General features: G+C 43.7%; 1 protein-coding gene across 1 annotated transcript in view; it reads right to left on the reverse strand.

The window, feature by feature from the left end:
* Positions 1–2,791: 2,791 nt before the first annotated feature.
* The window catches only part of LOC138260003 (solute carrier family 22 member 6-A-like), a 692,998-nt gene continuing 674,801 nt past the window's right edge, over positions 2,792–20,988 (reverse strand). Inside the window, exons 9-10 of the mRNA XM_069208050.1 lie at positions 14,609–14,812; positions 2,792–3,579 (exon numbers count right to left, since the gene is read on the reverse strand). Of these exons, the coding sequence (XP_069064151.1) occupies positions 3,498–3,579; positions 14,609–14,812 (286 nt within the window). The 3' untranslated portion in view covers positions 2,792–3,497. The remainder of the gene's footprint in view (positions 3,580–14,608; positions 14,813–20,988) is intronic.

Consider the following 20,988-nt stretch of genomic DNA (forward strand, 5'->3'; position numbering starts at 1 on the left):
TCAATATCATATGTAATTATTTGTAAGGATCATCACCTATGGTCCAAACTTGCAATTTCTTTTACTAAATTTGAGGGTATGGTGAAATGGTTGGACTTCTTTTAAAACAGTATTTCATATTAATGTATGAATGGTATCTTTTAGGATGCTTTTATAGTTTGAAATGTATCCTCTTGTAATGTTGCCTTCGATTACCTAAATCTAACAAACAATTAAACTTGAAAAATGCAACAGTAGGCTCATGCCCCTTGTTTACAGAGTTTCAAATCGGAACGGATAGTTCATGAGAGGACTTTTTGCTTACTGCTATTAAGATTCAAGGAGGGGTGCCTGACCCTCTCTGTGTAAGGGACTCAAACACTTTTGGAGGACATTGAGTGTGCTGACTTGTCAAATTAGGATTTACGCTTTCTATTATAGGTTCTAAGAGCATTGGTAGCAGTGGTGAAGATAGCACTAACTTGTAATCAGAACTTTTGAACAAACAGCCAACATGTGTTCGGTCCCTAGTGCCTAGCAAGCCCAGGTCTTTTTCAAGGCTAATGGTACATATTAGTAAAAGCACCAAAAGAAAACTATTATGATGACTATCCATATGTCGCACAGTGACAAAAGAGAAGTTAACCCAACACGGGCCATAATTCAAACGATGTAGGTGAGAAAAAATCAAGGAGGAAAGATAAACAAATGAACAAAAATGGAGAGAAAACTAATAAATAAGAAAGCATGTGTTGGCCGTTTGTTCAAAAGTGGCTGTTTGCTCAAAAGTAGTGAAGCACGTTTTGGGAAGATTTAAGTAATTCACTAGTTCGCATTCCAAATAAAGAATGGAATTGTTGCATTAATTGAATCTGGGAGTCTATATTAATCATTGGATTATCCAAGAATAACATCTTTACGATCTCCAGCTTATTATAAGTGTTTTAAATCCTATGGCACATGAAATAAGGTGGATTGGATATCAGTCATGTTCTAAAGGATTAACCCATCCACAAACTCTAAATCAGGTCAAAAGTAATGTTAAAAGATTTCACAGAGGTCAGGAGCTTTAGGGCAACACCTTCTTTTATGAAATACACACGAAGTGAGAAGAGAACATGCTATCAAAAATAGGATGTCCCTCCTCCCTGGTGTCTCCTTGGATTGGTGTATTTCTCTCACTACAGCCAGAAATACAGTCTGCCATCTTGGAAATACAGATTAGGACATACTAGGATTGGTAGGCTTTTCCTTCAGAATATAAAATTATAAATATCATACTACAGTATGCCACAATATAAACTACCAAAATATTGTTAATTATATATGTAGGTAACTAGAGATTTACTGTACTTAAATCCACATCTATGTCCCTTGATGATCTTCATGTTTGTGTAGTGAAAGAAAAATGCATACTAGTGTTATTACCCTAAGATGTATGGCACATTCTCCTCCTGGAACAAATCATGAACTTTATGCATACAATTGAACATCACGGAACAGCCAATGGAAAATTTGACTCAGAAATACATAAACTAGCTGTTCTTCTTGATTGAAACTTTAATGGGGTAGCATTAATTTCTCACATTGCTTGCCTTATACCCTTCAATGGGGATGCACAGCTCAGTATCACTCCTCCCTTAGATCATATGCCTCATGCAGTTCACCAAAGTTTCCCTAATCTCCACACCACATGATGTCTACATGTCAGTGGAGTTTCATTTATCTCTCCATTATTGTAAGATCACACTCTTTGAAGGTATCTTGCTCACATCCCTGTACTTGGCCTCATTTTATTTACTAGAATCTTGTCAATTCCTTCGGCTCATAAACTTTCTGAGCCAATATGGAAAATCTTCAGATGGCTATGTCTTTGTGACCTCTAAACAGCATCATTCATCATCCTATATCTAAGCATAATTTCACAATTAAGCTTTGAGCAATCACCAGACAGTGAATTCATGGAGGTCATTAGAATGTTATGCTATATTTGTTTTATTTAATAGGGAAGCAAGCCATAGAGAACAATCATTGACAATGCTATCAGTTTGAGGGGCTTTTTTATATATTGATAGAGAGGGTACTCTATTGCAATGTCGACGGAGTTCCCTCCCTGCCAATATAGTGGTCCGCCCAGTGCATTTACATGCAGGTAGACCTTAGGGTTAATCATGGTGGAGACTACTCTCTCTCTGTCATGAAAACAAAAATGAAATACTCTGTGCTACAGGGCTGATGCAGCCCTGTAGCAGAGAGTAAAATGCATTGACATGTACTGCCATCACATCTGCTCCTGGCAGTTCTTTAATAAAGGACCACCTCCCTGGTGGTCAGTTATAAATCCGGTGAGCAGTCCTTCCACCAGGGCAACAGAGTAATTTACACCATTGCCCTAGCAGACTCACAGGCTGGATTGAAAATTAGTCCTGAGTTGTTTACAAGTAACACAATTTCCCAATTCAGCCTACTACGAGGTGTTATAGTTATTTTGTTTTTTGTCTTTTACGCATCCTCCTTTTAGGTAACACATGTTCATCTTTCAGATGTAAATGGGAGTGATTAATATTAATGATAATTTATTTTATGTAATTTGTCTTTGCAACCTGATAATCAAGTCTGCAAGAATGTATTCACAGTATTTATTCTGAGTTGACTGTTCTGTTCTAAATAATTGGTAATGGGTTGTGAACAAAGCTGCATGGAAAGCTGATAAATACATATCTCAGTTATTATTGTTCACTGGACACAGTGTCACAAAATGAAAATAACTAAAAAGGCATCAGACAAATTTCTTCTAATTGTTTATTCTGAAAGATCCAACAACAATTAAATAATACCATATAAGATAACCACAGGGAGTAAAAGGTTAGACTGGAACTTAGTGCCAGATGACACAGACGAGACAGGCCATGGCAAACTGCATCACTTACTCTTGCTGAAGACTAACAAGACACATACAGTCTTTACTTCTGAGCTTACCTTACCAGCCCCACCACCAGCACAGGCAGAAATAGCAGACTTTGCTATTATATTAAACATAAAGCCTCATTGTTGGAATTTCACCATCTATCCCTGTGATGTCTACTATGAGTGATCATTACCTTAAACACATCTCACTCAAATATTTCTCAATGAGTTGTGGAGTAGTTGTGGTAGAATTGGCTTTCTGTCTTGAGTTGCTGCAATGACAATGTTCTTAGTGTCAAGGGGTTAGAAAGCCTAATTCTGGGCTGTGTTCTAGATAATCTAGAAAACTTAATAGAGGTGCTTCTCTTATGCCACAGGTGGAAAGCAACATTTCACTATGGTTCAATAAAATACTCTTGCATTTTATTTTGTGAACCCCATCTGTAAGAAGAAGGCCTTTCCTCCCAGCAATAGTCCAAAATGGATGGCAACATTCTCTGTACACCCTCTCATCCCTTGATCATGAATCTTAAGTGTCCTCCAGTATTTCCGATTATCCCTTATAGATGCTGAGTTTCTTCCCATAGAGCATCAGGTCAGAAATATGGCGATCAACAAGTAGTGCTCACAGCATCCTGGAGCAAGATTTTCTCTGTCATCCCATTGTTGCTCAATGTCTTGATCTTTTTTATTCTTGGAGGAGAGAAAAAACAAAGAAAAACAGGTAAGTGATAATACTGATATTAAAAGTGCTGATTAGCTAGTGAGTCAGTCAAGTCTTCAAATCATTTCTTTCTGATCACCAGCCCCCATGCCAGACACTGATCCCTCCTGCTTAGAAAACATCTTAGAGTGGTGCTAAACTAGAAGTGACCAATAAAGATCCCAGAGTGTTGGATCTGTCATATATTGTCAGGATACCTGTAAACTATGTAAATGAGTGCATTAATATTAATAGCAAGTAAATGTTTCCTATGCCAGTAGCCTGAAAATCCAGACTGAATCTGATCTTCCTAGACACGTTTTAAGCATACCTAAGCTACATACCCCTGGGACTCTCTTATGCTTTTCCTAGGATCTGTACCTCATGCTTTATGTCGTGCTACTTGTGTCAATCACTACCTCAGTGACTTTAACAGTAAAAAATAATCTAGACATGGTTTTTGTTTGAGCATTTAAAACATGTGACATGCCACATCTGCTTCTACCTAACATAAGAATCCAAGTACCTCAACTGCTTTCAGACTGAAAGGGGACTGGATACTGCAATTATGTGTTTAGTATTAACTAGATCTAACTTAGTAATGAATATTTTTAAACTTTATTCAGATTTTATGATATTCATAATAGATTGTATTGTCAGGGAATTTGAGCATAGTCAGAGTGTTATCAATGTTGTGAATAAGGCATCAACTTCAGTCACAAGATTGTTTTATGTAATTAGGTGCAGACATTCTGGGTTTCAATCTTGTTCTTCTAATTGCTGATCTTACATTGATCCCTGTTGTGTTTTGTTTCTTAGCATTGGCCTTGCTGCCCTTGCTAAATCATGGATATACAGCTGCTACACTTTGACCACAGACACTCTGAGTTTCTGTCTTGGTAGTAAACTGAAGCACACATTATACTTTCAAAAGCAATGCAAGATCAATGTCATTACTTTTGGAGAAATATACCTTCTTACATGAAAATTGCAATGACAGCATTATAAACTTTTTTTCAAATATTGTTATTTTCTATGTTTTAGTATTTTTTCCACATTTACATGATTTCTCCCCAGCACATTGCAACTCTACGCTTCACCAATGCAAGCAACAAGCCTACTAGCTTCCTTAGCGCAGGCTCTATATCCTTTACATACCCTAAGAGTGCAACTAAGGGGGTGTGCTGGATTGCCAGGCCAGTCATATCGCCAATCACGTCCAACACCTCCTGCCAAAGGTCCTGTATCCTGCTGCAACCAAAAGCAGAGTGCAGAAAGTGTGCATCCGATATCGAATACCTAGGGCACCTTGCATCTGCTCACAGTCCCATATGCCAGAGTCGCTGCAGGGTGTGGTATATACGATTTATGAACTTGAAATCTATTAATCGTAACCTGTAATTAGCAGAGAGGTCATGCATATGAGCGCAGCAGAACCGCCAGACGTCATCCGGGAGGGGCACATCTAAATCTGATTCCCATTGTAACCTGGCCCTAGGTCTCGTAGAGGGAGCGGTGATCTGCATGATAGCGTACAAACTGGTAACTAGCCTCCGGGGTGTTGGGCCGTGTATAACAGCTTAAGCGCTTGAAATGTCTGTGCTGCGGAGGGGAAGTCAGGGCTCCCCGCACATACCGCTGCTCTAATCTGACGTCAGGCAGTGCAGTGCGGTATAGGGTTCGTGGAGCATGGCCTCCTGAGAAATAAATTGGCCATTCGGATACAGTGATCCCATAGTAGTCAACTGCATGATGCAAAGGCAAATGCGAACCTCAACGCCCCCTGCCAGCTGTAATCCTGTGTGGTCTCATATAGGCATTGAGGGGGCATATAACGTGGGGGCACCTGTACTTTGAAATAGCGCCTGCCAGGCCAGGGCTGTGCATACCACTGTATCAATGTCCCCATGGGTACCCCCCGGAGGACAGTATAACTCCTTGGAGAGCATGCGCAGCCATATGGAATCATGTTCAGGAGCGAGTGCTAATCAGGTGGAGACAGAAGTAAGCATGATATGCCTGAGCAGAATTGTGATGAAGCTCCAGGTCAGGGGCTGCTAACCCTCTCATTTCAAAGGATTGAGTCAGCATTTCCCACATGATCTTGGGCTGCTTGCCCACCCAAACCAGCGGAATTAGTAGGGAGCGAAGTCGCTTCTTGAAAGTGGCTATTAGTGTGAGAGAAATACTAATGAATAAATACAAAAATGTGGGCAATATTACCATCTTGGTGATCGCTATTCGACCAGCTAGTGAGAGAGGGAGAGAATGCCAGGCCATGACCTTGTCCTCCAGCCATGTGATCACCCTGCCGTAATTTTCAGCCCGAACCTCATTTATGTCTGCTCAGCCACATCCTTAAGTATGGAACCGGTTCAGACACCCAATGCAGAGGGTATTCCACAAGGTGTGGGGTTGTAACATCCATCAATGGGAAGATTACTGACTTGGCCCAATTTATTGTGATGCTGGAGAGACGACCAAATCGAGCGAATACTTCTATAATGGGGTATAAATGAACATTTGGGTCTGGCATATACAGGGTAACATCATCAGCGTACATCAATACTAGAATATAATGCTGCAGGAACGCCAGCCCCGACTGTTGTGATGCTGCCAGACACACGCTTGCAGCAGCTCCATTGCCACTGCGAACAGCAACGGTGAAAGGGAGCATCCTTGCCTAGTGCCCCTCGAGACCCAGTAGGGTTCGGTAATGCATCCATTGATTCTCAATCTGGCTGTTAGATGAACTGGATGACTCGAGGGCCAGCCCCAACCGCTCGAGAAGAGCAAATAGGCAAGACCAAGCAAGAGAATCAAAGGCCTTCATGGCATGCAAGAAAATCACTGCAACGTGGCTCTCCTAGTTTACTATCCAGGCCATCGCAAAAAATGTGGGCAAATTATACAGGGTTGAGCGGCCCGGCACGAATCCCGACTCAGCTGAGAGCACTATAGTTGATAGTAATGGCTGCAGACTGTATGTAATCAGCTTTGCCAAAATATTATTGTCAAAATTTATGAGTGACAACGGTCTGTATGAATCACATAAACAGGGGTCCCTCCCGGGCTTCAGTACAGTGTATATGAGGGCTTCACAGAGCGAAGGGGGAGGTATGCCCCCCTCCAGGGAAGCCACGTACATTTCTAGCTGGTGAGGTGCTAATAGTTCAGCATACTCCCTATAAATAGCCACTGTGAGCCCACCAGACCCGGTGCCTTATCACTTGGTAGATCACGGATGACCCGAGTGATATCCTCCACCGAAAAGGGGGACTCTAAGGTTTGTCTGTGTGCACCCTCCAGCCATAGCAGACTGATGGTATCAAAATATTCAGTGTACTGCACAGGGTCTGGCGACTCCGATCCGGAGTATAGGGAGACATAAAAATCCTTCATAATTCTTTGCACTTCCACTGTTCCGACAAAGTGCTCCCCCGCGACTTTAAGTTCAACAGTGTAATCACCTGCCTGGGTTTTCACAACATTGCAGCAAGAACCTTCCCAGCTCTCTCATACTCCCCATAACGCCGCACTGTCGCCTCCTTCCCCAAAAAACAAACTTCATGCTGTGCTGCTTCCTCATACTGTGACATCTTGTCTTTTGCCTCTCCCAGTAGAGTGCCATCCATACTCTCACAGTAACTATGCTCCAGGGATATAAGTTGGGACTCCAAGTCAGCCAACTCTCGGCACAGCACGCAAAGCACCCCATGCTGCTCGGCAAGGCATAGCCCACAAATCACTGCCTTAAAGGCTTCCCAGAGCACACTGGGGAGGATACAGAGCCTTGATTATGTGAAAAATAGTCCACAATTGCCTCCTGAACTTCTTCCCTGAGTGCCTGATCATGCAGTGCTCCACTAGGGAGGCGCCAAGTGAAATCCTGACGGATATTCCCAGATATCAATAGCTCAAGGAACACCAGGGAGTGATCCGATAATGTCAGTGGCAAGTGCTCAATCTCTGCCGTCCAGAGCTCTACATCTCTAGTCCCATGCCACATATCTATGCGCGACCAGCTGTCATGTACTGTGTTAATGCAGGTGCCCTCCCTGCCCATGCCTTGCATGCCAAATATCTATCAAAGCATGTTCTGTCATTATGTCAGTAAAAACCTTTGCCGTTGCCTGATGTGGGGGTTGTGCCCAGCTGTACTGGTCTGAGGTGGGGTTGAACACCATGTTAAAATCACCGCCCCATAGCAGGGTCCCAGATCTCAGGGAACACACCAGGAGCCAAGCCTCCACAAAAAACTCTGGATCATCCGTGTTGGGGCCATATAGTGATAACAACCGAAAGGGACAGTCATAGAGAATTCCTGACAACATTACATAGCGGCCATTAGGGTCACAGAGCACCTTCCAGTGCCCCACGGCAGCCCTTGCTTATAGTTATCGCCACCCCGTGTGCATACCCAGAGTACGCTTCAATATGACACTACCCCATTCAGCCCGCTCGCAGCCGCGATCTTGTTTCAGCAGTTAAGTGGACTTCCTGCAGCATGCAGACATCGATTGCATGACGGTGTAGGTATGCGATTTTTGCACGTATCATTCAGACTCCTTACATTCCAAGACATACATCTCACTGTAGCATGGTTGCTGTGGTCTTTCATACAACTACCCACATCTTGCATAAGCAGCAGCCTCCTCCATGGTATGCCTACTGATTCTGAGTGCGAAGACAGGGAAAAGGGATGTAAAGAACAACAATGAAGCAATTACAAAACTTCTACCCAACATATCCTGGCCCACCCACGTCAGGCCCCCAATGGGGCCAGACTACCCCTCCCAACCCTAAACAGACCTGTGTGCAACCCCCAACCCCAAGGGTATAACCGTTTTCTTGAACTCATCCAAGGCCCACCCCCAAAGTGGGTGGGAGGGCAGGAGATCCAACACCAAGATAAACTGATCGGGCCAAGAGTTTCCCTGGAGAGAGGCATAACACACATCGCTTCAGGCCCTGGGGCCCTCCAGCATTTCAACACCTGTGCGACAATAAATTTATTGCTTAGTCATTGTCACTTAGGTGGTCCTGGTCTTCTTCATTGACAGGTGCTCGAACCAGGTGCACTTTCTTTGGGAGGGTTTGACAAAACTTTGTGGCCTGCTTCCGATCAGTGAAGAAATGCAGTTTGCCATTATGCTGGATCCTCAGCTTGGCAGATTAGTGAGTATTTTGCTTCTGTTTGATTCAGGGTGCACTTTACCAGCAGAAACGCCCTGAGCGCCGCCTGCACGCCAGGGGTATAGCCCTGGAAAATGCTTAGTATATTATTGTTATATAAGATGGGCCTACCGTCACGGGCCAATCGTAGTACTGAGTCTCAGTCTCTATAATTTAGCAGGAATGCTATGATGGGTTGAGCGGGGTTAGTCTAGGGACCAATGATCTATGAGCCTGCTCCACTGCTCCAGCACCGGGGAGAGTTCATCTGGAAAAAGCGCTGTCAACATAGTCTTCACATAGTCTTCCTTGCGACTCGTGTCCGTTGATTTGGGTACCCCCAGGATGCGGAGATTATTCTGCTAAGAACGGGTTTCGAGGTCTTTATTTTTGCTATGGATTAACTCAAGCACTCACCCCATCTGAAGCAGGTGCTCATCCTCTGCACACCGTCCTCCTTCAAGTCCAATGTACGGGACTCCACCTGATCCAGAAGAGTATCATGGTTATCTACCCTGTCCTTCATATGGTCCATGAGATCAGTGAGGTGGTCTAATTTACCATCAACACAGCAAGGCTCTGCTTGAGGTCCAGAAACATAGCCTTAATTGAGGATGACTGTACCTCCCCTTCCTGAAGTTGGTCTACATCCCCCGCCTCCTCTGCCAGTCTACCCGGCTGCCCAGCTTTCCTCTTGCTCTCAAAATAGAGTTTGGCTTGTCTGCAATCTGCCTTCCCCATACTGTCGGTTCAGCTTCGGGTGGTCTCACTCCTGGGTGTCAAGCAGAAAGCTACTGTGTGTCCAGAAGCATTTCTAATGTTACAATCGCCACAGGGCACTACTGATGCGACTACCATCGCTAATCCCGATGCACCGTGCCACCCGCTGTTTGCCTCTGCGGGTTTACAGTGCCCTCTGTGAGTCATCAGCATGCCCAGGTTCTGCACTCTCCAGTTGTGGTTCTTGCTCTCCACTCCGTCCAAGTGCCAACCCACCTATCTAGCACAGTCCTCGCTCCCGTAATGCCAGCAGGAATGGTTCCAGTTCCCAAGGATATTCCAGTATGCTTCCTACTGTAGAGTCTGGGCGGCTTCAACATTGTATCACACCTGCGAAGATTCCACACACCTAGCCGATGCCATGGGCCCACATGCCTCCAGGCCCTCATGCACACCAGGACTCTCTCCACCGGGAGGGCCTCCTATTCTCTCCTACCTCCTACCTCTCGGGACCAGCTGCCTTTTGGCCGGGCAGCAGGACCCCTGGACAGCAGGGCCCCACCCACCCAAGCTCGGCGCTCAGTTCCTGCACACCAGTGCCACCAGCCATACTGTGCAGCCCTCGTCACAGCCTCCACTAGTTCGCTGCCAGGGGTGTGCCCATCACCCCAGGCCAATGCACTCACCATTGCGGCTCTGGGATGACACCTGCAGGAGTCCCCAGCACAGGTCAGGGAGACCTCCAACAAGATGCACCGAACTTCTGCCCGCCGGTGGTGCTTCTCCTCTCGCCAGGAGCTCTAACTCTGCTCCCGGCACTATGACAGTTGGCCTTCCTCCTCTGGCTCCCAGGGGCTGACTGGGCATGGGGTGACTGTGTCCCCCATACCCTGCAGTCCTCGCCTGCCACTCAGACGGCCCAGGCCCAGGCCGCACCCCAGGGGCAGGCCCTGACTCCTGCAGTGCCCGCCCTATGTCCCAGCGCTGCAGCCCTCCTCACGGCCAGGCCCAGCACTGGGCCTCTGCGCATTCTCAGCCGCCTTCTGGCCCCAGTGGATGTTTGTGCTCTCTCCTACCGTGGGTGGGTGCCAAGGCCACCCCGCTACACTGCACCCCTAACAGCGACTCAGGGACAGTGCCGGAGGAGGCCAGCATCACACAGCTGGGCCCACACCTCCACTGGTCCTTCAGGGTTTTCGCTCTCCAAGTGATTCTGATTCTACTCTTGTTTCTCCCGGATGCCCGGCCTCGCTGCCACCTTGTTCTTGCAGCATATGACTCCTGGGCCAGGATAACTATAGGATTAATTCTCCTGCTCCGTGGAGCCCCACGAAGTGACAGCCATCTTGTGGGCTGGCCAGACCACGTCCCCCAGCTGCCACCATTGATGGCTCTACCAACAAGATCCTACACACAAAAATGCATACTTGTCTTTGCAAATGATTAAAGTGGTGAATACTTCAGTTTCAACTCCATAAACTTTCCCTCAATCTGTTCGTAGTTGACCAAGTCAAATTTGGAAAAAACTGTTACTTATTTCCCTCTGAAACACACCACTATTTTATTAAAGGATCCTAAAGTTAGGATGACCCTGTCTGTCACTGAATCAGTTTCTCAATAATTTTTCCCTAGAAATGGAGCTCACCAAGCTGACAAAACAACATGGTGATTGTTTTTCATTAAAGCAGGTATGGGCTTGTTTGCTTTTCTCCATTTTCACTACAGGTTAGTGGGTTAATTTTATTGCACAATAGACCTTCACTCTTTGTTTTACGTTTTTTGCATTCGTTTTTATTTTTCTTCCTCTCAGGGAGACCCCACTGTCACAATATTCACCTTTCAGCTTTTTCTACCTCCTTTTGCCTTTGTCTTCTGGGTGCTGTACCTTTTTATCCATTTAAGCTCTAGTAACCCACCACTTCACAGTTGCGCTAAACACTGAAAATATATTGCAGAGGCCATACGTTTTACCTTTCAGCTTACATTAAAATGAAGAGCACTAAAATAATTTACATGCATTTGACAGATTTGCTCATGTCAGCAGTCTACTGTTGCTTCTGCTCAAATCTTAACCACTTTGATCTACCTTCTGGTTCTGGCATAGTTGGCCAAGAAGCCCTTCTAAGTTTCCACTGTTCTTTCCAGTTTTTCTATTCTCTAGCCAACCTGTCATTTACCACTTACTGGTGCTCAGACAATTCCCCACCTATACCTTTGTCTTGTTCATTTGCTCTCTTCAGAAATCCTGTTATCCTGTCTCATCTCAGTAACAATATGTTTAACATCATCATGCCCTCTTTTTACTTCTCTTTTCATCTATTCAGAGACTACACACTCATTTTCTTGTTCTCCTTCACACTCTCCCTGTAAATGCAGAACGTTATCACAACTAAAATGGCCCTTCCTCAGTGAATGGCTCAGCACTGTTTCATGCTACATCCTTCCTTAAAACCAAAGTCACATATTTCTTCTCCTAACCAGCTACATTGTGACACCCTCTCTATTTCTTCCCGGTTTACACCAGCAGCCCTCACCCAGCAACAATCTCAGTCCCTTTTGACAACCAAACGTCCCAAAGCATAGTCATTATCTCAAAAGTCTCTGTCATTTAGTTAGCATTGATACACAAATATGCAGTGTCTCGCCCCATTCCCATCATATTCAAGCAAATGCCTGGCACTATACATCCTAAGGAGAATATTCCAACTGCTTAGTCAACTTCACTGGTCCACACAGAAAACCTCTTATCAACACCGCTTGCCTGGATTTCAGAGGCCTCTTATAATCCCAAAAAGGGACTGCTCATTGGTACACAGCTGTATCAACGACCGTTTAAAATCTTTTTACCTTCTCGGATCTCTCATTCAACATTGCACTCTAACACTCAGTATGACTGAGTCTCCCCGTACCCACCCTTTCACCGGAAAATCCTTACACTGATGTCAGAGACCAAATATTCCACGTTGCCTTTAAAACTCCCTCAAAATACTTGTGGTTTAATTTAAACCCAGATATCATGAGATAAACCTTGGTCTTCTGAACACTGTCCACAGTAAGGTTTAGTTTTCACCTGGTGAACCAGACAACCAATAGGGTGCAATCTCTCCTGTTAATACGGCATAGTCACTGCACTGTATTAAATATATGTCTAAGCTTCAAATGTGGCACAACTGAAATGCATAGTTGAAAATCATTTTTTTTTACACAGATTGCATCTACATTACCAAACTGTGAGTGAAAGCTATTCAAAGTGAATGTAGTAGCAGGTAGCCAGATTTGACGGACCAAAACAATGCTTTGGCATCCAGCGTGGTCCCTGAATATAACTGTCACAATATCATCTGACAAAAATATTGCAGCCAAACTTTACAAAAATATTGCCCTTCGGAGATAATAATAGGAAGTCTAAACCCAAATGGGATGATATCTTTTGCAAACAATATTTAAAGCTTATTATTTATGCCACACAATATTTTTGGAGATGATATATTGACCTTCAATCCTTTGTTCTCATTGTTTTACTGTAAACTATGGAAAGGATCTTTCTCGTACCTGTCAGCTGTGTTCAACAATTCGTATTCCCCACTAACAGCTATTTTAAGTTCCAATTAATTACTTTTTTTTCCAATGGGGAAATGTCTCCTTCACTGCTGGATCAAAGTGAAACTTATTAAACACTGAGGGCCATATTTATACTTTTTGACGCAAAACTGCGCTAACGCAGTTTTGCGCCCAAAAATTTTGCGCCGGCTAATGCCATTCTGAAGCGCCATGCGGGCGCCGTATTTATTCAATGACGTTAGCCGGCGTTAGCCGCCGGCGCTGTCTGGTGTGCGTTAAAAAAACGTACACCAGGCAGCGCCGGCGTAGGGGGAAAATGGCGTATGGGCGTCCACAAATGGTGCAAGTCAGGCTGAGGCAAAAAAATCGCCTCAACCCGATTTGCGCCATTTTTTTACGACGCCCAACCCCCATTGAAAGGACTCCTGTCTTAGCAAAGACAGGAGTCATGCCCTCTTGCCCAATGGCCATGCCCAGGGGACTTCTGTCCCCTGGGCATGGTCATTGGGCATAGTGACATGTAGGGGGGCACAAATCAGGCCCCCCTATGCCACAAAAAATAAAAATAAAATACTTACCTGAACTTACCTTAATGTACCTGGGGTGGGTCCCTCCATCCTTGGGTGTCCTCCTGGGGTGGGCAAGGGTGGCAGGGGGTGTCCCTGGGGGCATGGGAGGGCACCTCTGGGCTCATTCTGAGCCCACAGGTCCCTTAACGCCTGCCCTGACCCAGGCGCTAAAATCCGGCGCTAATGCAGGTTTTTTAGACCCGCCCACTCCCGGGCGTCATTTTTGCCCGGGAGTATAAATACGACGCATATGCATCGGAGTCATTTTTTAAGACGGGAACGCCTACCTTGCATATCATTAACGCAATGAAGGTGTTCACGCAAAAAAATGACGCTAACTCCATGAACTTTGGCGCTAGACGCGTCTAACACCAAAGTATAAATATGGAGTCAGTTTTGCGTCAAATTTGCGTCGAAAAAAACCACGCAAATTCGGCGCAAACGGAGTATAAATATGCCCCTGAATATTTATATCTTCTGTTTATTAAGGAATAGTTTTACATACAGCGAGAAAGTTATACACTTTTATCCAGTATAAGACCCAATTTCCTTTGCACCCTCCACATCGGTCCATAAAGACATTTTTCTTGCACCATCTTCTTACATGAAGAGGCATCGCCATTGACATGCATCCCTTTGACCCCTCCACTCAAGAATAAAACTACATCTATGATATGCTCGTTTCTCCTTATTCCCTAACTAATGGCACCCAGTGATTCCCAGTGAAAAATAGCCTGACTCTTGAACAACCTTTTTACCAAAAAGTCATTGATTTCTAACCAACTTTGGCAACAGTCCTCCGGACACAGTCCCTAAGTGGATCAATCAAATAATTGAGGCCCCAGTGACCTAAAGCTGAATAAACTCCAATGTATGATCATCCATCCTTGACTTTACTAAATGATCCATGGCATAAGGTTTAAACTGTCTGAGACCATTAGGAGGTGGGAGGGAATGGCTTGGTGGTATAAATAGCAGTCAATGCAGTACTAACTTGTTCTCAACTTCCTCAATGGTGTCTGGCAAGGCCTCATTAAGGGTTTCCGGTAGGAAGCAGGCTATGATTCCTGATGTCATCGCAGCACCACCGTAGATGATAAGTGGCAGGAATGGGTAATATTCGCTGGTTATCTTCACCATGGGTGCCACAATGCCTCCAAGTCGAGCCATGGTGCTGACATATCCCAATCCACTCTGCCTGTGGAAATACAGAAAAGTGCAAGGCCTTACTTTTAAGAGAGAATTCATCAAGTATGCAAAAGTGATAAGCACTGCAAAAAAACTTCATTGATGGCCAAACGTTCATATATTCCTATGCCAATGTCCAGCACTGCAGACTCCACTTTCATATATTAGAAATAATTAAATTATTATTTTAGTCCCCAAGTATTCTTCTTTATATTCTGTGCCATTATCTTTCCAGACATGTACTGAAACTTTTTGGTCTAAGAGTACTCTTTTGTTAAGTAGGCTATTGTACAATGATTATCACCACAAGTAATGTCAATGTCATATGCTTGTTTCTGCAATGAATGCACTTTTACATCATTCATGACGTCCTTAATGGCCTTTTGGACTAATGTAGACCCTGAAGGGTCCTACTCCATTCCTCGAGGACAGCAGAAGGACTACAATCCAGCATATTTTAAAATATCCACCTGACCTGCGTGGCAAAGAACTCTGGGCCAGAGGTGTAAAGCACTTTTGCATTTCTTAAAGGTCCAAATCAGTATTTTGGGCTGTAAAGATATGCACAATGGCCTTTGCTTATGTACAAAGGCCCTTAAGAATAGCAAATTGTGATTTATACCTTGTAGAAAACCATGCAGAAATCACAATCTGCAATTCCCAGAATAGGAAATCATGAATAGGAATTCCCTATTTGTGTTTCCTATTCAGATGTACATAGCATTTCCTAAATGCGACTTAAACAATTAGGAGATGCACTTACCACCGTCTTGAAGTCAATGGTAACCAGGCACAATTTTTAAAAAGGACCCCAAAGTGCCTTTTTTTAATTGCAATAGAGCACACAAGCCCCTTTGTCATATTTGCGCTGTACAGGTGCACCCCTATTTTTGAAGTGCACTTAGGGGGGCCTTTTGCCCTTTGCCATCCCTGGCTTTGCATTTCCTAAATAGTGATTTCTTAATAATAAATGGCTATTTAGATAATGTATAACCAGCCCATTGACTAAAATGCAATGGGAACTCTTAATACTGATTTCCTAATGGCTACTCCTACTTAGTTTGAATCACTATCCTAATAGTGATCCCTACTTAATAGAAATCGCTATCTGTACATAGCATTTTACAATTCTTAAATAGCAATTTCTAGTAAGTCGCAATTTAAGAAATGCGAAATTAAATTTTTGTACATCTGACCCAAATATTCCTGACATGCTGGGCTCTTCTCGCAGCACCTAAAAAGTCATTTCTGTGTTTTCCTACTTCTGACCACATCTTTCAATGAAGGTCTAGCCCAAAAAACGCACCTCACAATGTCAGACCGTGGGAGATACTTAGATATTCTGATTTCAAAATGGACGTCAGTCTGAAGTTTCCACTGGCAAAGCCAGCAGAGTCTCCACCAGCAGAGAAATGATGGTTGCAGAACGGGCAAACCAGGAGTTTGTCGGACAGTGTACCCTCCACATTTGTGACCTCATTTTTGTTGGTCTTAGGACTCTGGGCACCTTACCACTACTAACTAGTGCTAAAGTGCATGTGCTTTCTCCCTAAAAACATGGTAACATTGGCTCATACCCAATTGGCATATTTAATTTATGTGCAAGTTCCCAGTAAAGTGTTTTACATGTGCTAAGGGCCTGTAAATTAAAAGCTACTTGTGGGGCTGCAGCACTGATTGTGCAACCCACATAAGTAGCCCCTTAACCATGTCTCAGGCCTGCCATTGCAAGGCCTGTGTGTGCTGTTTCACTGCCACTTCGACCTAGAATTTAGAACTACTTGCCAAGCCTTAAACTCCTCTTTTTCTACATATAGGTCACCCCTAAGGTGGGCCCTAGGTAACCCATGTGGCAGGGTGCTATGTAAATAAAAGGCAAGACGCGTACTTATGTGTTTTACATATCCTGGTAATGGAAAACACACAAATTCATTTTCCTCTACTGTGAGGCCTGCTCCTCTAATAGGCCAGCATTACAGCTACCCTGATATACTTTTGAGTGGTAGATTCTGATCTGAAAGGAATAGCCCTGTCATGTTTAGTGTGGCCAGAATGGTAATGGGAAATCCTGCATACTAGTGAAGTTGGATTTCATATCTCACACTTCAAAGGCCAGTAGCCTGACACCACACAAATGACTTAAACCCCACCACAGGGATCCTGGCAGATAGGACTGGGTTGAAAAGGGAACTTGTACACTTCAAAACTACTCTTTGAAGTTTCCCCCACTTCAAAGTCACCTATGGGTATATATACTGAGTCTCTGACCCCATCAAATCAGACACTTCTGGATCTACACCTGTACTCTGTCAGAAGGACTGCCTGCCCAAAGGACTCATCTTTGCTGAGAAGGAATGCTGCCCTGCGTGTTGCCTTGCTACCTGCTGCCTGCTGCCTGCTGTCCCCTGTCTCTGCTGGAAGGACTCTGCCTTTCCCACAAGTGCTCTCCAAGGGCTTGGATTGAGCTTACCTCCTGTTCTAAAGTCTCTGGGTCAAAAAGACTTCACGGAAGGGAAGACAATCCCTGTGTGTCAGAAAATCAAAGCAACACCTGCAGAAATCGACACAATGACTGCCTCACAGCTGAAACATCACTGCATTGTCTACTGGATCAACACAGTGCCTGCTCCTTTTTACTAGCACATCAAAGATTTTCAACACATCGTCCCTGGGTGTCAAAATATCTCTGCATCGTAGTGAGGCACCAAGGCTGAAATCCTGTAAATCAACGCATTCCCTTGTAGCGTGGAAAGAAACAATGCAGCATCGATGCTGTACCGAAAAATCTGAAGCAGAGCCTTATTTTTCAACACATCTCATCTGAGCCAAGGCTGGGCTTGTGTAATCGGTGCATCACCTTGTAGCGTGGAAAGAAATAATGCATTGTCTGTGGCGTGCCAGAAAATCTGACGCAACACCTTATATTTTGATGCATCTCCTTCTCCATGGCCCTGTGAATAGTTATTTTTGACGCATCATAGTTATTGTGTGTTACAAGGATACAACCATTGATTAAGGATTGAGACTCATTTAAACCTTTAAAAAGTGACATCTTGACTTGTACAAATTGGATTTCTGTCATTTTTGTCTTATTTTATTCAGGTAAACATTACCTATTTTCCTAAACTGTTGTGGGGTACTATTTATGGTGTTTTCACTGTGTTACTGTATGAGTTATTGCACAAATACTTTACACATTGCCTTCTAAGTAATGCCGCCTGCTCTGTGCCAAGCTACCAGAGGGTGAACACAGGATAATTTGGATTGTATTATGACTTGCCCTGACTAGAATTGTGGTTCCAACTTGGACAAGGGTGTATACCTCTGACAACTAGAGACTCAATTTCTAACCACACAATGGCTCTATTTTCATATTCATTGTCGCTCATTTTCTATGTATATACCTAGCTACAGGAACCTTTCTCAACTCATCTCCCCTGACCAGCTGCAGAGCTTGTAACCATGTATGGGTATGGGTGGGCACTGGTTCTTTGCCGTTAGATAGCAGAGGCCCATGTTTTTCGTATTCTTCAGAAGAATGAGATTTCCACCACATACCTCTTACAAGCTTCCATCTGTACGTTTCTTGATAAACAATTAGTAGTTAAAAGTGATTGGGCCTAACTTTGTATGTTTTTGTCCTGATGATCTTGCATTTGGAGGAATGCAGGCAAAAACCGAGGCTGTTTCTTCCACGACAGATGATCTGAGGTCTTTGAATCTAGTGGTAGACTGCAGGCTAAAGCGAGCAGTGGTGCCGAAACAATGTTCTGAGTGGGGTGGCACCATTCAATGTTATATCACCAAAGTCATAGTATCATACAAAAAAACAAGTGAAATAAATGTGCCATTTAGTGGATGATGGTAAGGGTGTGGCATGTAGCTTGTGCTGCAGTTTGCAGTACTGGTGTCGTAGCGCACTGTGGTTTACAGAGAGTACATTTTCCATTTAAATGGCCACTAAATTTGCATAGACATGCAGTTTTACTGATAAAACTATCTAGGGCAAAAGATAAATCTAAATGTTGTGTGTTAGGGAAAAAACTGACATCAGACAACCTTTCCATTTGTTTCTTGTACCCCAGCAGGATTGTCACCTAGATCACTTTCACTTTGTAGTCAGAGAAATAAAAGTAAACAGTGTTTATTTTTACACGAGTTTTGGAACAAGCATCAATTTGTCTGAAGACATAGCCTGACATCTCACCTTTGTCTTTCAATACACAGCCTATGTGACAAGATAAACACAAAGTTTAAAGACATCTTTATTGATCCTTCACCTTGTGAAATGCTGCATATGTCTGGGGGTGCTGCAGCCCACCCAGCACCCCTTCTTCCAGCGCCTATGAATGCAGCTCTAGAAAATGTGTTCATAGTAGCCCATAAAGTTCTGACCAGGTGCAGTGTTTGTGTTCAACCACCTCTCCATTGACCCGCTGCTAAATGCAGCTCTCTGGTCCTCACTCTAGGAGGGTTCCCCTGAGTCCCATACTGCCAGGCCAGACCTGCTTGAACTGAGTTAGAGCGATGACTGTTCCCTCTACCAAGGTGCTCAAACAACGCAATCTTGATTGCAATCAGGATATTTTCTGTCCGAGAGTTGGTCTTGGGGCAAGGTAATATGACCCAAATATCTTTCATATGACATGCAGGGTGGGAAACAAAACTAGTATCCATCTCTAGATTATTGGGAGACCTAAAAATAACACAAGCTGTTTATAGCATGCAATTTTTACATTTCTTTCTTTAGTGCCTACAGCTCTGCAACTATATGGATTGTGTATGCTCAGTTCTGCATCGCTTCAACTGAGAAGTCAACTGTCCGAGAGTACTACTTCTGCGCAACAAAACAAAAAGACCTAAATTCACCCTCCTGAGATAACTGAGAGAGCGTAGCATATACACTTAGAAATGAATATGAAATGTCTGCGAACTAATGTATACTAATGCAGCATAGAAAATGTATGAATACGTTTTTGCTAAAAGCATGGTTGAAATGTGCCCACGGGGAGTAGCCACCAATATATACGGGAACTAATGAGACGGACAAATAATATTAAAATGCTATGTTAAAGTATGATTTTGCACTAATATGAAAAGTTATATGTTAAAGTTCTGCTAATAAATCATTAGGCTTTAGTTAGCATGAGTCAAGGCCTAAGCTGCCTGGTTTCATATTAAATGTGTTTTTCTAACATGCAGTGTGCTGACTTGCTGACGGACATGAACTCGTGTTTTTTCCAAGAGCTAGAAGGTGAATGTAACAGTAGTAGATATGTTCTCATGAAATTCGACTTGCTCAGTGAAACATTCTTGCTGAATGCAACAGTGTAGACTACTCGCAGGTCCAAGGTTGCCTGAACCGGTACAGACAATGGAACCACTGACTAAAGATGCAAAGAGGACCACGAGAGTATGAAATCATACCGGACATTCTACCCACTGAAGACGTCAATCAAAAGGATCAATAAACTAAGTGAGAACTGTTATGGGGTGACAAATGTGATGAGATAACTGGTAACCTTTTGGATGGGGATAGTGGGGTGCAAACCCTCAACCAATAGAGAATTAGGGGACTGTACAACGAAAAAGGGATAAAAACCCTGGATACCAGGAACTAGAGGAGACTAGGAGAACGGAGGGCCATTAGATGAGAGTTAGGGAGATGCTATTGCAGATTTGCTATGACCCAGACACTTTGTCACTCTGCATAGAGACTTTGCTGTTTGGTTCTTAAAACCATCCTTAGCCTTAGATTGTTCGTTTATACTTTACCTCCTTATGAGGGAAGTAACTTTTACCCTTGACCGGATTTGCTGAATTCCTGGCTGATGGCGAATCAACTGATGTCCTGAGGATGAAGACTGTATCTCTATGCTGACCCAATACGGAGGGTAACTATGTGACAATGAAATTGTGATTGTCTGTTTGCTTTTCCTTTCTAGGTACCAACTGCTTCTTTTGACAGAGACCATAGCTAGATGTTTTCTAAATTGATGTTACTAAATTATTTTGCATGAAGTCCAACATGCCAATGTTAATTTGAGGTTAGTTAAGGGGGTTCACTAAACAGACGCAAATAGATAAATGACTGAATCTATGCTTTGTTGAATAATGTGTTAATGATACTCTGCTAAAGAAAACCTATGTTGGCGTCGTGGTATGTTCTAATATTCGTGATTCTTG

The sequence above is a fragment of the Pleurodeles waltl genome, chromosome 9 (genome assembly GCF_031143425.1).
Source record: "Pleurodeles waltl isolate 20211129_DDA chromosome 9, aPleWal1.hap1.20221129, whole genome shotgun sequence".
NCBI lineage: Eukaryota > Metazoa > Chordata > Amphibia > Caudata > Salamandridae > Pleurodeles > Pleurodeles waltl.